The sequence below is a fragment of the Desmodus rotundus genome, chromosome 8 (genome assembly GCF_022682495.2).
Source record: "Desmodus rotundus isolate HL8 chromosome 8, HLdesRot8A.1, whole genome shotgun sequence".
Taxonomy (NCBI): domain Eukaryota; kingdom Metazoa; phylum Chordata; class Mammalia; order Chiroptera; family Phyllostomidae; genus Desmodus; species Desmodus rotundus.
Window position 1 is genome coordinate 94832751 of NC_071394.1, and position 13264 is coordinate 94846014.

General features: G+C 44.5%; 2 protein-coding genes across 3 annotated transcripts in view; one reads left to right on the forward strand and one right to left on the reverse strand.

Moving 5' to 3' along the window:
* The window catches only part of FANCD2 (FA complementation group D2), a 60565-nt gene extending 60027 nt beyond the window's left edge, over positions 1 to 538 (forward strand). For both annotated transcript variants that reach the window (XM_024556443.4, XM_045192179.2), the window contains one exon: positions 114 to 538. In XM_024556443.4, coding sequence (XP_024412211.1) covers positions 114 to 194 — 81 coding nt within the window. In that variant the 3' untranslated portion in view covers positions 195 to 538. The remainder of the gene's footprint in view (positions 1 to 113) is intronic.
* A 1216-nt stretch (positions 539 to 1754) lies between these two features.
* FANCD2OS (FANCD2 opposite strand) lies at positions 1755 to 7104 on the reverse strand. The gene is made up of 2 exons (XM_045192182.2): positions 6643 to 7104; positions 1755 to 2605 (listed from the first exon to the last, which is right to left on the reverse strand). The coding sequence occupies exon 2, from the start codon at positions 2595 to 2597 to the stop codon at positions 2061 to 2063; it is 537 nt and encodes a 178-aa protein (XP_045048117.1). The 5' UTR covers positions 2598 to 2605; positions 6643 to 7104; the 3' UTR covers positions 1755 to 2060.
* Positions 7105 to 13264: the final 6160 nt, after the last annotated feature.

Consider the following 13264-nt stretch of genomic DNA (forward strand, 5'->3'; position numbering starts at 1 on the left):
CTATTATTTGTTGTAACAATGATGTAGTATGGTTTTAAACCCTGTGGGAGCAGTATTGTAATTCACAGGGTCACCCACAGACCTAAACTATTTCATTATCCTTTGCCCCCTAGCTTGGTGAAGAAGATGAAGCAAGTGATGGAGAAAAGGAGCAAGATAGTGATGAGAGTGAAGACGACACTGATTATGATTAGAGCACAGAGAGACTGATGCCCCCTGCTTATCTCTGCCAGCCTCTTACCATTTTGTGTTCAGGGTTTGAAATCTGTTGTCTACCTTTCTCACCGGCAGCATCCTGTTTTGTTCTTAAAGTGGGGGCTTTATTGAATTAACTTAATTGTGAATTTCATAGATCGTCTAACACCATCAGCGACCCTGGCTCAGAATTCCACTGTAGCGATACTTAAGTTTGGGCAAACACAACAGGGCTCCGCTGCAGAGCAATCATGGTTCTGGGCTTGGGGAGCCAGTTTTGAATTTATTATACAAATTAGGTTTGTATCAGCTTTACAAATAAAATGTTCTAGGTTCTGTTTCAGTTGCTTTTTTTCCCCTCTTTCTGGATTTCCTTCATTAATCAAGGATTAGATGGAATTGAATTGAGTTTTCAGCAGAGAAATAATAAAAGACTAGTGCCAACATCATCTCTACCAACTAAAATCATATGTTTCCTAGTCTAAGGACTGTCTTTCTTTGAGATGAGAAGATCTCTGTGTTCTTTTAGGAGGAGTGATGACATTTCTAGTCAAAGCCCAAAGAAAGTAAAAAGGAATATTTGGGCTGCTTTAAAAATTGTTTTGGTCATCTTGTAGATATAAGACAAAGGGGGAAAGGTACCATCAAACTCACGTTGATTTTGTATATGTATGTTTATTTTATTGCCATATTATTCGAGTTATACCTAGAATCTAGTTACAACTGTGTACAAAATTACTTAGTTTATGAGAAATAGAACATTAGCAATATACTTAAGCTAAAATGGGAAGTCTTACGTCTTCTGCCAGAAAGCCTAGTTTTAGTGCTGCTACCAAGTTATTTCTTGTCAAACTATAAATATTTTAACATTTGTTAATATTTCTATCCATTTTTGTAATCACCAGTGGTATTGGGATGTTGGCTGGTTAGTTTTTGTTGTTTTGGTTGGGGGGAGGGTTGTTTTTGTTAAAATTAATCCTTGCCCTTGCCAATATGGCTCAGTTGGTTGGAACATTGTCCTGTAACTCAAAGATCAGGGGTTCAGTTCCTGGTTAGGGCACATGCCTGGGTTATGGATTCAGTCCCTGGTCTGAGCAGGTAAGATCCCCTGTCCAGGCACCTATGGGAGGCAACCAGTCAACCAGTCATGCTTCTCTTGCGTCGATGTTTCTCTCTCCCCCCCTTCTCCTTTCCTCTCTAAAAAGCAATGGAAAAGCCCTGGCTGGTGTGGCTCAGTGGATTGAGTGCTGGCCTGCGATCCAAAGGGTTGCCGGTTCGATTCCCAGTCATGGCACATGTCTGGGTTGCGGGGGCTAGGTCTCCGGTAGAGGGTACACAAGAGGCTACCACACGATGATGTTTCTCTCCCTTTCTTTCTCCCTCCTTTCCCCTCTCTAAAAATAAACAAAATATTTAAAAAAAAAGAAAAGGCAGTGGAAAAAAAATCCTTGACCTGCATATAGATTTTTGACCCCTTCATCCTCAGGTATATAGAAATTGATATCTCCTTCCTTGGTACCCCTTTGTGTCTCCAGTTCATTGTGGTTTCAGGTGTTTAAGTGAGTTCACACTAGGCTTGTTTGTATGGTTTGTTTAATGGTTCTTTATCACATGTACATGTCAATGCTAATTTGACTCTCTTTTAAATGGTTGTTCAACATTACAGTGGGTATTGTTCTCTCTTGCCCTGTTACTGGCCCTTTTTTATAGGGGAAGGGAGGAAAGGGGCTTCTGAATTATCACTGCTTGGTAGAAAAGCAAGATGGCTGAGGCAATTCAGTTTCCTCTACATGGACAGGTGTCTGCAAGCTTCATGCACATAGCAAAGGACATGGTGTGAGGAACGGGGATCAGATGGGGACCCTTTACTTGGAGTGTTGCAAGGCAAAGGTACACTTCTTGTACGTTGCATACAGCAAGAGGATAGAGCGCAGCATCTGTTTGCACATGGTCACTGTCATCTGAATCTGAGGTTCCTTAAGTCCAGTGGGCCACTGGTGCTCCCGGCTGATGATTTTGCAAAAGGCTGACTTGTCTGAAACTCTGAAGGTCCCAGTCCACTTTGGAGGCTGAGCTGTGATGACCCTGCCAAAGACCGAATCCACTCCACTGAGGCGGACAGGCTGGGGCTTCCTGATGAGCCCTTTCTTGTTGTTCATGGTTCGGAGCTCTGATGTGTGGCAGGGTAACCTGGGACTCACCCCAGTTTCCAGAAATGGGCTGTCTAGGACTAGAGTGACCTCTTGAAAGCACAGCTGCACTTCAATGTCAGAAGGGGTGTGTGGGAAGCAGGGGGAGGCCCTAAACGGGTGCTTGGAAGAAGGTGTAGGTGTTGTGTGCCGCAGCCATTGGAAGCTCTCGTCCAGTGGGGTCCATGGTGACCAGAGCTGGTATCCTGCCATTGATAGTTCTAAAGGAAAGGAATCAGAACATGGAATTCCCCTAACACGGTTTTGGTGAGGACATGGCCATTCAAATTTATATCTCTTTATCTCATATTGACTTTAAATCATTCTAGTTCCCATGAACAGATCCCAGTACATTAGTTAGAGTACTAGTATCTCTATAAAGAGTAGTAAGGGATGGTAACGAGTATCGAATCTGTCAAGAGCTATGTGTACTAAAACTATTAAACATTATCACAGGCCTCTGAATATAGGTTTTAACCCATTTTACAGATGAGGAAACAGGCGTGGGCAAAAGTAGGTTAATAATAATAAATAATACAAGAATAAACTATTTGAGAACCAAGATGGCGGCGTAGGTAGACACACTGCGCCTCCTCGCACAACCAGACCTGACAGAGAATCGAACAGCAAGGGGGACCAACACCAAGGAAACAGAAAATAATCATTCATCCAGACTGGTAGGAGGGGCGGAGACGGCACTGGGGTGGAGAGGACTCGCGTGGCTGTGGCGGGACTGAGACTGGCGGAGTGTGGGACAAATGGCGCAGGCAGTCCGAGCACTAGCAGACCCTGCGGTCCCACATTTGCACAGATAAACCCAGAGGGCCGGACTCAGAGTGGCGGAGAGTGGGGCAGGCAGAGTGGCGGATAGCACATTGCGGCACCACATTCGCCCACAGATAAACCGGACGAACGGCGGGCAGAGAAGCAGACCGCTGCGCAACCCAGGGCTCCAGCTCGGGGAAATAAAGCCTCAAACCTCTGATTGAAAGCGCCCCTGGGGGTTGGGGCGGCAGGAGAGACTCCCAGCCTCACAGGAGAGGTCATTGGAGAGACCCACAGGGGCCTAGAGTGTGCACAGGCCCACTTACTCGGGAACCAGCACCAGAGGGGCCCAGTTTGATTGTGGGTAGCGGAGTGAAAGACTGAAATCCGGAGGAGAGTGAAGCGGGCGCCATTGCTCCCTCTCGGCCCCGCCCCCACGTACAGCATCACAGCGCAGCGACCAGCATTACCCCGCCCCGGTGAACACCTAAGGCTCCGCCCCTTAAAGTAACAGACGCGCCAAGACAAACAAAAAAAATGGCCCAAATGACAGAACACTTCAAAGCTCCAGAAAAAATACAACTAAGCGACGAAGAGATAGCCAACCTATCGGATGCACAGTTCAAAGCACTGGTTATCAATATGCTCACAGACTTGGTTGAATCTATTCGAAAAACAGATGAAAAAATGAAGCCTATGCTAACAGAAACAAAGGAAAATGTACAGGGAACCAATAGTGATGAGAAGGAAACTGGGACTCAAATCAATGGTATGGACCAGAAGGAAGAAACAAACATTCAACCAGAAAAGAATGAAGAAACAAGAACTTGGAAAAATGAGGAGAGGCTTAGGAACCTCCCGGATGCCTTGAAACGTTCCCACATCCGAATTATAGGGGTGCCAGAAGGAGAAGAGGAAGAACAAAAAATTGAAAACTTATTTGAACAAATAATGGAGAACTTCCCCGATCTGGCAAAGGAAATAGACTTCCGGGAAGTCCAGGAAGCTCAGAGAGTCCCAAAGAAGCTGGACCCAAGGAGGAACACAACAAGACACATCATAATTACATTACCCAAGATTAAACGCAAGGACCTACGTCCAAGATTACTATATCCAGCAAAGCTATCATTTAGAATGGAAGGGAGGATAAAGTGCTTCTCAGATAAGGTCAAGTTGAAGAGGCTCATCATCACCAAGCCCTTATTATATGAAATGTTAAAGGGAGTTACCTAAGAAAAAGATCAAAAATAGGAACAGTAAAAATGACACCAAACTCACAGTTATTAACGACCACACATAAAACAAAAACGAGAGCAAACTAGGCAAACAACTAGAACATGAGGGTTGTCAATAAGGGAGTGGGAAGGGGAGAGGGGGGTAAAGGTACAGAGAATAAGTAGCATAGATGATAGGTGGAAAATAGACAGGGGGAGGGTAAAAATAGTGTAGGAAATGTAGAAGCCAAAGAACTTATAAGTATGACCCATGGACATGAACTATGGGGGGGGAATGTGGGAGGGAGGGGGGTGGGCAGGATGGAGTGGAGTAGGGGGGGAAATGGGACAACTGTAATAGCATAATCAATAAATATATTAAAAAAAAAAAAAAAAGAATAAACTATTTCATGTACTCACAACTGTAAACCTCCCTTTGCCCACCCCTATAGATTTATCCTAAATGGAGTATCCCAGTTCACCCTTAGGACCTGCTCTGTGTTGATAACTGCTGAAGACAGTCTCCATCTCTGAGGTTGCTTCATGATGAGACATTAATTGTAGTTTAGAAGCTCAGAAAGGCCACATTTTACCAAATGTCTGGGACTCTTAATCCCATGTACTTTACACCAGTGGTTCTCAAAGTATGATCCCAGGAGTAACACCTTCAGCATCATCTGGGAACATAGTAGAAATGCAAATTCTTGGCCCCCACACCAGACCTGTAGAATCAGAAACTCGGGGGTAGGGCCCAGTAATCTGTGCTTAAACAAAACCTCTAGGGATTCTGATGCACTTATAGTTTCAGAATTTATACTGTTCCTTTTAAGGAACTTCAGCTTTCACTAGTCTTAATTATGAAGAGTTTCCTCTTGTCCCTAAAACCCTGTTTTCTAACACAAGGGAGCCATTTTCTCAGAACCCTGAGCTACTGACGTACCACCCCAGAGGAATTACACCAGGCTGGGAGGAAACAGTTTCCAAAGGCCAGATCTTTCAAATTTCTAAAGATTTTTCTGGTTCTAGGTGTGTCTTACTTGTTTTATCCATGGGAGACCCACTGGGTAAGAACTTTGTTTTCTTTTCCCTTTGAAGATAAGGGGCTGGGAGGATGTTGATAACTCACAATGAATCCGAGTAGAGTTTGGATTTTCCATCAGTCTACCTTAAACCCTGACTGGTGGGGCTCAGTGGATTGAGTGCCAGCAAACCATAGAGGTCACTGGTTCAATTTCCAGTTGGCACATGCTTGGGTTGCAGTTTAGGTCCCCAGTTGGCATGTGAGAGGCAACTGGTTGATGTATCTCTTGCACATTAATGTTTCCCTTTCTATCTGCCTCCTTTCCCCCCTCTCTTAAGTGAATAAATAAAATCTTAAAATCTTCCTTAAAATTGTCAGTATATAAAGTGTTTTCCTGAATTCAAGAAAAGCTAACATTTTTTGGAGCATGCACTATTATGTTAAATGACATTGCAGATCCACTTTTTGTCTGGCCAAGTGTATTTCTCTGTCCCTTCTCTCCACAGAAGGAACAGCAGCAGATTTGATTCCACCCAGCAATATGCTGTGAAGTGTTGACATCACCATAGTTTGACAGTATAGTTCATTTTTTAAAAAGAATTGGTGACATTTCAAACCAGATTTGCTCCAACAATGCTTAGCATAAAGGAAATTTGTTGATTTCCTCCAACTGGTGTTTCTCCGGACCTATGCAAGCCCTTCTGCGTACTGTGTTCAAATGTCTGGGCTGCCTTAGGGTGAGAAACTGACTCCAAGGGACACAACCTATTCCAAACAGCCTACCAAAGGCTTCAGATGTGTGAGATCATGGCCCTGAAAGCATACATCCGAGACCAGGGCCACTCTGGTACACTACCGTGGCAGGTTGGGTGGAGGGTGTTAATGCCTCTGAGCACATGACCAAAAAAACTATCTGAACCCAGCATCCTTTTCCTGACTCACCTAAGAGCACAAAGGGCCAAAGGTTTAAAAAAGGAAAAAAAAAAAAAAAAGGCTTTGTCAAATGGCCAGTCTTAAGTATTCAGCAGAACAAACATGGGATGAGAAGGGCTTCTGACCCCAGGTCTTTTCATCACTTTAAGGTAAGCTTTACATAAAGATGGTCTCCTCTCCCGCCACCCAAGAGGAATTGAACCAAGGAGTCTGTGTAAGCTGCTCTAATTACTCCCAGATAGACAACGCCTCCTTGTGGCCAAAAAGGTTTCGCCTTCATACCATTCCTCCCATTCCAAGGAAAAGGGTCCCCCAGTGTCCCCACCTGGGAAAAGGGAAGGCAGCGGAGAAGTGCTGCTGAGGTCCGTGTGAACTGCGATCCCAATTCCGATCCCGAGGGGCTGGAGCTGCCCGGTGTGGGGGGAGCTTCCACTCTCAGCGGGAAGAAGCAGCTTGTGCCCCGGCTAGTCCCTCGGGAGTCCCTACCCGGGGGCGGGGCCACACGACCCTGGCTGAGGAGGCAAAGGTGGTGGTGGGAGCCCAGGCCCGGTCCCACCATCCGGGCTGGGGGCTCACCAGCTGAACTCCACGGGCAGTACGCTCCAGAATGGCGGCTGCGGTTCCGGGCTGCATCTTTTCTCCACTCGGCGCCTGGCAACCACCTTTGTGACCCAGGACCCCGGGACCGCGCAGATGGGGAGGGGAGCTCGAGGTCCCCTGCTGGACGGTATCTTTGCTGAAGTCTCCACCACCACTTCCTTGGAACGCCAGGTCCAGGACTCAGCCTTCGAATCCCGTCACCTCCCCATCTTACCACACCTGTGTGCCTTTGATCTAGTCTCAGAGGACGAGGTGGGGGGCTGGGGGGTCAGGGCGGGGGGCGGGGGGATCGGTCAGGGCACTTCAAAGGGTGTGGTGAGGAATGTGCATAAAAGTCTCTGAAGTTAGTATTAAAAGTCCTTATTAAATCCTGTTCAGTAGGTATTCAGGTGGAGTTACCCAGAGTTCTGAAGGCTTTTGTTGCTGCATTGGAATGTTCCCAGTGCAAGCACACAGAATTTATAAATGCTCACTTACTAAGAGCAAGAAGAGACATACATGTCTTCCCTTGACTTCTTGATCAAAAACCTTTCTCTGCCTTCTGTTAAACCTCAGAAAAGATGATGCTGTCCCATTCTCACAAAGCTGAAAGACTGACCCTTTCAGCTTTTGAGCATAGTGAAAGTAATCTGATAACTTTGTAAGCATCACTCCATTACCTTGGACTGCTGAGGGAAGACGGATCTACCCAGTTGCCTCCTATATCCCGGGTGCCTGGCTATTGCAGTGCCTGGCAGTGTGCAGGAAGTATTTGCAGGAGGAATTAACTAGTGGCTCACTTGCCCTTCCCTTACACACCCAAAAGTTGCCCTTGCACTTTAGGAGGTGTAGAACACAGTACAAATAAGAGCTGTCACCTCTTGTCTGGCTCTTTGAGTGAAGCTTAAGTGAGGAGACTGGGGCCCCAGGGATGGGGTTAGGCTGAGATCCTATTTTGGAAGGCCAGATGTTCTTGAGGGACTTGTCAAGAACTGTCAGATGGCCCTGGCTGGTGTAGCTCAGTGGATTGAGCATGGGCTGCGAACCAGTCACCAGGGGTTGATTCCTGGTCAGGGCACTTGCCGGGGTTGCCGTCCAGGTCCGCAGTTGGGGGCACACGAGAGGCAACCACATATTGGTATTTCTCTCCTTCTCTTTCTCCTTCCCTACCCCTCTCTCTAAATATAAATAAATAAAATCTAAAAAAAAAAAAAGACTGTCAGATGCCGAGTGTTGTTTGCAGATGTGCATGCGTGTGTCCCTGTGGAAGGAGCGCCAAGTAGAGTTTGGAGGAGGAGTCAAATGGAGAGAGGGGCAGAGAATAACTGTTGGAAGAGAATAAAATGACTTGAATTACAAAACTTTTCAGTAAGCTTTTAATTTTCCTCTTGTTATTTTTAAAGCAAAGAAATAGTTTTTATTGCACAGCTGTGTGTTTTTCAATGGAAACCCCCCAAAATTGTTGGATAGGGAGGGCTTCACGCTGTTATGACAGTCTGTGCCCCAATCCCCTGTGCAGTCTGCCCAGCTCTCAGGGCTGTATTGTCAGAGGTGCCATTTGCCATCACCACTGAGTCTGAAGCACCATCCAGCTCCATGGCTACCATGACATATAGAAAACCAGAATTACCCATACTGCATGTTACTCTGACGTAAAATATCAACTTGGTCTATTTCATGCAACCGTCAACAGTCTGGTTGCACTGTTCAGGGATTTTCAAGGCCATAGCCGCATTCACTCTGCTGAAAGCCAATTTGATACTTTCAAAGCAGCCAGCTACATTGCCATAGTGCACATGCCATATCCATAGCTGTGCAAGTGAGGGGCCTAGTGCACGTGACTGTAAAGGAGGCTCAAATGATCACAATGCAACTGACACACTCCAAGAATTTGATTCCACACTGGTTATTATACCTGGAGTCATTGGCAAGATCTCCAGGTTCCATGGAGCACGTGACAGACTCAAAAAGAAGACAGGGACCTGATTCTCTTATGCTTGAGGCTATCCGCCATCGAAGCACTCTTTGTTGTGCCAACAGCATTGCCAAAGGGCTTACCTCTGCAGCCCCGCATCACTCATCAGAAACAATTGCTACAATGAAGAACTACTGTGCTGGCAAATCCAAAGCTGGAGGGCTGCCTGACAACAAATTCTATGAGTTACTTAGGAAAAGTCTCCAGAAGCCCAGAGAAACATTCTTCACTCCAGGACAGCATCATATCCTTGAATTGTTTGAAGTTACAGGGGAGATCCTGGAGCAGGTGTATAGGATATCAAGGAAAAAAAAGAGAAGAGTTGTGCCCTGGTTGCGTGGCTCAGTTGGTGTTTGGAGCATTATCCAATACACCAAAAGGTTGCAGGTTCAATTCCTAGTCAGGATACATACCTAGGTTGCGGGTTTGATCCCCAATCGAAGCACCTATGGGAAGCAACTGATCAATGTTTCTCTCTCACATTGATGTTTCTCTGTCCTCTCTCTCAAATCAATAAATATATCCTCAAGTGAGGATTAAATAAAGAAAGAGCTGAGCCTGACTGGTCCATGGAAGACCATTAATCATTTCTTAAATTGTATAGATGTGTGAATTCTCTGCTTCCTGTTAAAAAAAGAAAATGTAAACTAATCATGAATGCATACTTTATGAAGAGTTAGGCATTATGCTTAAAGTTTTATTTATTCTTTCTCACATAATTCTCCCAATAATCCTAACCCATTCACATTGATATTCTTGTATGACACATGAAGAAAACAATGCTGGGAGTCGGTGAAGTGACTCCTCTATGGTAGATTTACGATTTAAAACTGAGGTGCCCTGCAAATCTGACTTCTCTGATACATCTGAACAAAATACTGACTTCCACAATGTCACTGGGGAAGTAGGGTCTTGAGTGGCAGAGAGGAGCTTTCTGGATGCCTGGGGGTCAATATTTGTTCTTTTAAAAATCATTCACATGAATACATATGAGAGCTGAGATAGGCTAAACTGTTTTCATATTGCTACAGTGAAAGAAGATTAAAGTCTGGAATCAGCTGCTAAAGGTCCACCACTTAATTGGCTGTGTGATCTTGAACTTCAGTTTTCTCATCTGTAAAATGAGAAACCTCTTCCTATCTTCCTTACACAAGGTTTATGAAGGTTCTGAGAGGTAATAGCTATCAAAGCAGTTTTATAGCTTGTAAGATCTGAGTAAAGGACTGTTAGCAATGGTTTCCCTCTAGCTAATGCTAGGAGGCTGTTCAACCACATTTTTAAAAAGGCACTTACTGCACAAATCATATTGCAAATATTCGCCTAAACAAAAATAAAATTGTCCTTAATTCCACTACCTTAACAAACCAGATATTGATTTTTGGGTATATCTATCCTGTCCTCAAGCAGTCATAATTTTTGCATAGTTGCAATTAAACAAAAATTGTATTTTGTGTTCCCTTCAATTTATCATGTGTGTTATGTTGCTATAGTGTTCATAATTAGCATTTATCTTTTAATTATATTTTATTGATTATGCTATTATAGTTGTCCTGATTTTTCCCCCTTGCCTCCCTCAACCCAGCGCCTCCCATTCCTCAGGCAATCCCCCCACCGTTGTTCATGTTCATGGATCATGTGTACAAATTCTTTGGCTACTCCATTTCCTATACTGTACATTACATTCCCATGACTATTCTGTAACTACCTATTGGTACTTCTTAATCCACTTACCTCTTTACTCATTCCCCCACAGCCCCCTCTCATCTGGCAACAATCAAAACACTCTCTGTATCCATGAATCTATCTCTGTTCTTCTTCTTTGCTTAGTTTGTTTTTTAGATTCAATTGTTGATAGATATGTATTTATTGCCATTTTATTGTTCATATTTTTGAGCTGCTTCTTTTTCTTAAATAAGACCCTTTAACATTTCATATAATAATGGCTGGGTGATGATATACTCCTTCAGTTTTTTCCTGTATGGGACACTTCATCTGTCCTTCAATTCTAAAAGATAGCTTTGCTGGGTAGAGCAATCTTGGCTGTAGGTCCCTGCTTTTTGACTGAATACCTCTTGGCAGTCCCTTGTAGCCTACAAAGTTTCTTTTGAGAAATCAACTAACAATCTCATGGAAACTCCCCTGTAGGTAACTAACTTCTTTTCCCTTGCTGCTTTTAAGATTCTCTCTTTGTCTTTAATGTTTGATATTTTAATTATGATGTGTCTTGGAGTGGGCCTCTTTGCATCCAGCATCAATCTTGTTTGGGACTCTCTGTGCTTCCTGAACTTTCATGTCTATTTCCTTCACCAAATTAGGGAAGTTTTCTTTCATTATTTTTTCAAGTAGATTTCCAGTTTCTTGCTCTTTCTCTTCTTCTTCTGGCATCCCTATGATATGAATGTTGGACTGCTTGAAGTTGTCCCAGAGGCTGCTTATACTATCCTCATTCTTTTTAGATTCTTTTTCTTGTTGTTCTGATTGGTTGTTTTTTACTTCCTTATGTTCCAAATCATTGATTTGATTCTTGGCTTCATCCACTCTACTGTTGATTCTCTGTAAATTGTTCTTTATTTCAGTTCGTGTATTCTTCATTTCTGACTGGATTTTTTTTTAAGATGTTTAATTTATTTATTAATTCTAGACAGAGGAGAAGGGATGGAGGGAGAGAGGGAGATAAACATCAATGTGTGGATGCCTCTTGCACACCCTGTACTGGGGACCTGGCCAGCAACCCAGACATGTGCCCTGACTGGGAATCAATAAAACCAATGACCCTTTGGTTTGCAGGCTAGTATTTAATCCACTGAGCCACACCAGCCAGGGCTGACTGGATCTTTTTTATGCTCTTGAGGTCCTCACTAAGTTCCTTGAGTATCCTTATAAGCAGCGTTTTGAACTCTGCATCTGATAGATTGCTTATCTCCATTTTGTTTAGTTCTTTTCTGGGCATTTTGATCTATTCTTTCATTTTGGCTATGTTTCTTTGACTCCACATTTTGGTGGCCTCCCTGTGTTTGTTTGTATGTATTAGGTAGAGCTGCTTTGACTCCCTGTCTTGGTAGTGTGGCCTAATGTAGCAGGTGTCCTGTAGGTTCCAGTGGCACAGTCTCTGCTATCATTCAAGCTGGGTACTTGAGGTGTGCCCTTCATGTGGACTGAGTTCACCCTCCTCTTGTAGTTGAGCCTGGGTTGCTGTTGGCAGGTCAATGGGAGAGATTTATCCAGGCCAGTCAACTGCAAGGATTGACTATGACCACTGACCACTGCCCTCTGCCCTTCATGGAGGATCAGCTGTGCAGGGGCAGGGTGGTGGTGCTCTGATGTGGTCTGTAGCTGTCCACTGGGTGCACTGGCCCTGGGGTTTTCTGGATGGTGCAGGCCAAGGTCAACCTCTACCCATGTTTTGCCCAGGGCCACTCTGCCTGAGCTATAAGACAATCTGGAATGGTTGCTACTTTTGCTGGGCTGGGAGAATCCCAGGAGAAGCCAAGCTGTGAATCTAGGCTGGTGAGGCCACCAGCTGTTGCTTGTTTGAGAGGATTTAGGAAGTTGTGCGAGCCAAGACCAGCTATTCATATGGAAAAGCAGGTTGTATGTGCCTGTAAGTTGGGTGGGGCGGAGTCTCTGGGGATCTCCAAGGCAGGTCAAGGTGTGTAGCCAGGTTGATGGAGTCTTAGGTATGGCACCAGCTTCCTGGCTCTGTGGCTCCTGGGGGGAGGGTTTAGAAAAGGGACAATGGCCTCTGCTCACCTTGATGCCAGACACTTCAGTTTCTCCCAGTATGCCTTTTAAGCTGCTACTATGGTGCTGGAGCACAGAGGGAGTGAGTCTGAGTAGATGAGTCTGTGTGTGGGTTCTTTAAGAGGAATTGCTTGGGGCTCAAGAATTTCCTTCCACCAACTCAGTCCCGTCTGGTTTCTGTAGCCAGAAGTTGTGGGGACTTATCGTCCTGGCACTGGAACCTGGCCTGAGGAGCCTTGTGTTGGACTGGGACTCCTTGCTCCCAGGATATCCCTCTTGAATTTTTATCCACCACACATTGGTGTGGGACCAACCCTTCAGCATCTGCGCCCCTCCTACCAGTCTGGATGGATATGGTTTCTTTAATTCCGTAGTTGTCAGACATCCATTCAACTTGATTTCTGACGGTTCTGAGTGATGGCTGTTCTATATTTTAGTTGTAATTTTGATGTGGTTGTTTGAAGAGGTGAGCCATGTGCCAATGCTGCCATCTTGACCGGAAATCCCCCAATAATCATTTAAATGACCGCATAATATTGCCATAAATGCCTATACTTTTGTTTAGACATTTCAGACTGCGGAGATTTAGTTGTCTTTGGTTTTTTTGTTTGTTTGTTTTTTAAAGATTTTATTTATTTACTTTTAGGGGGGA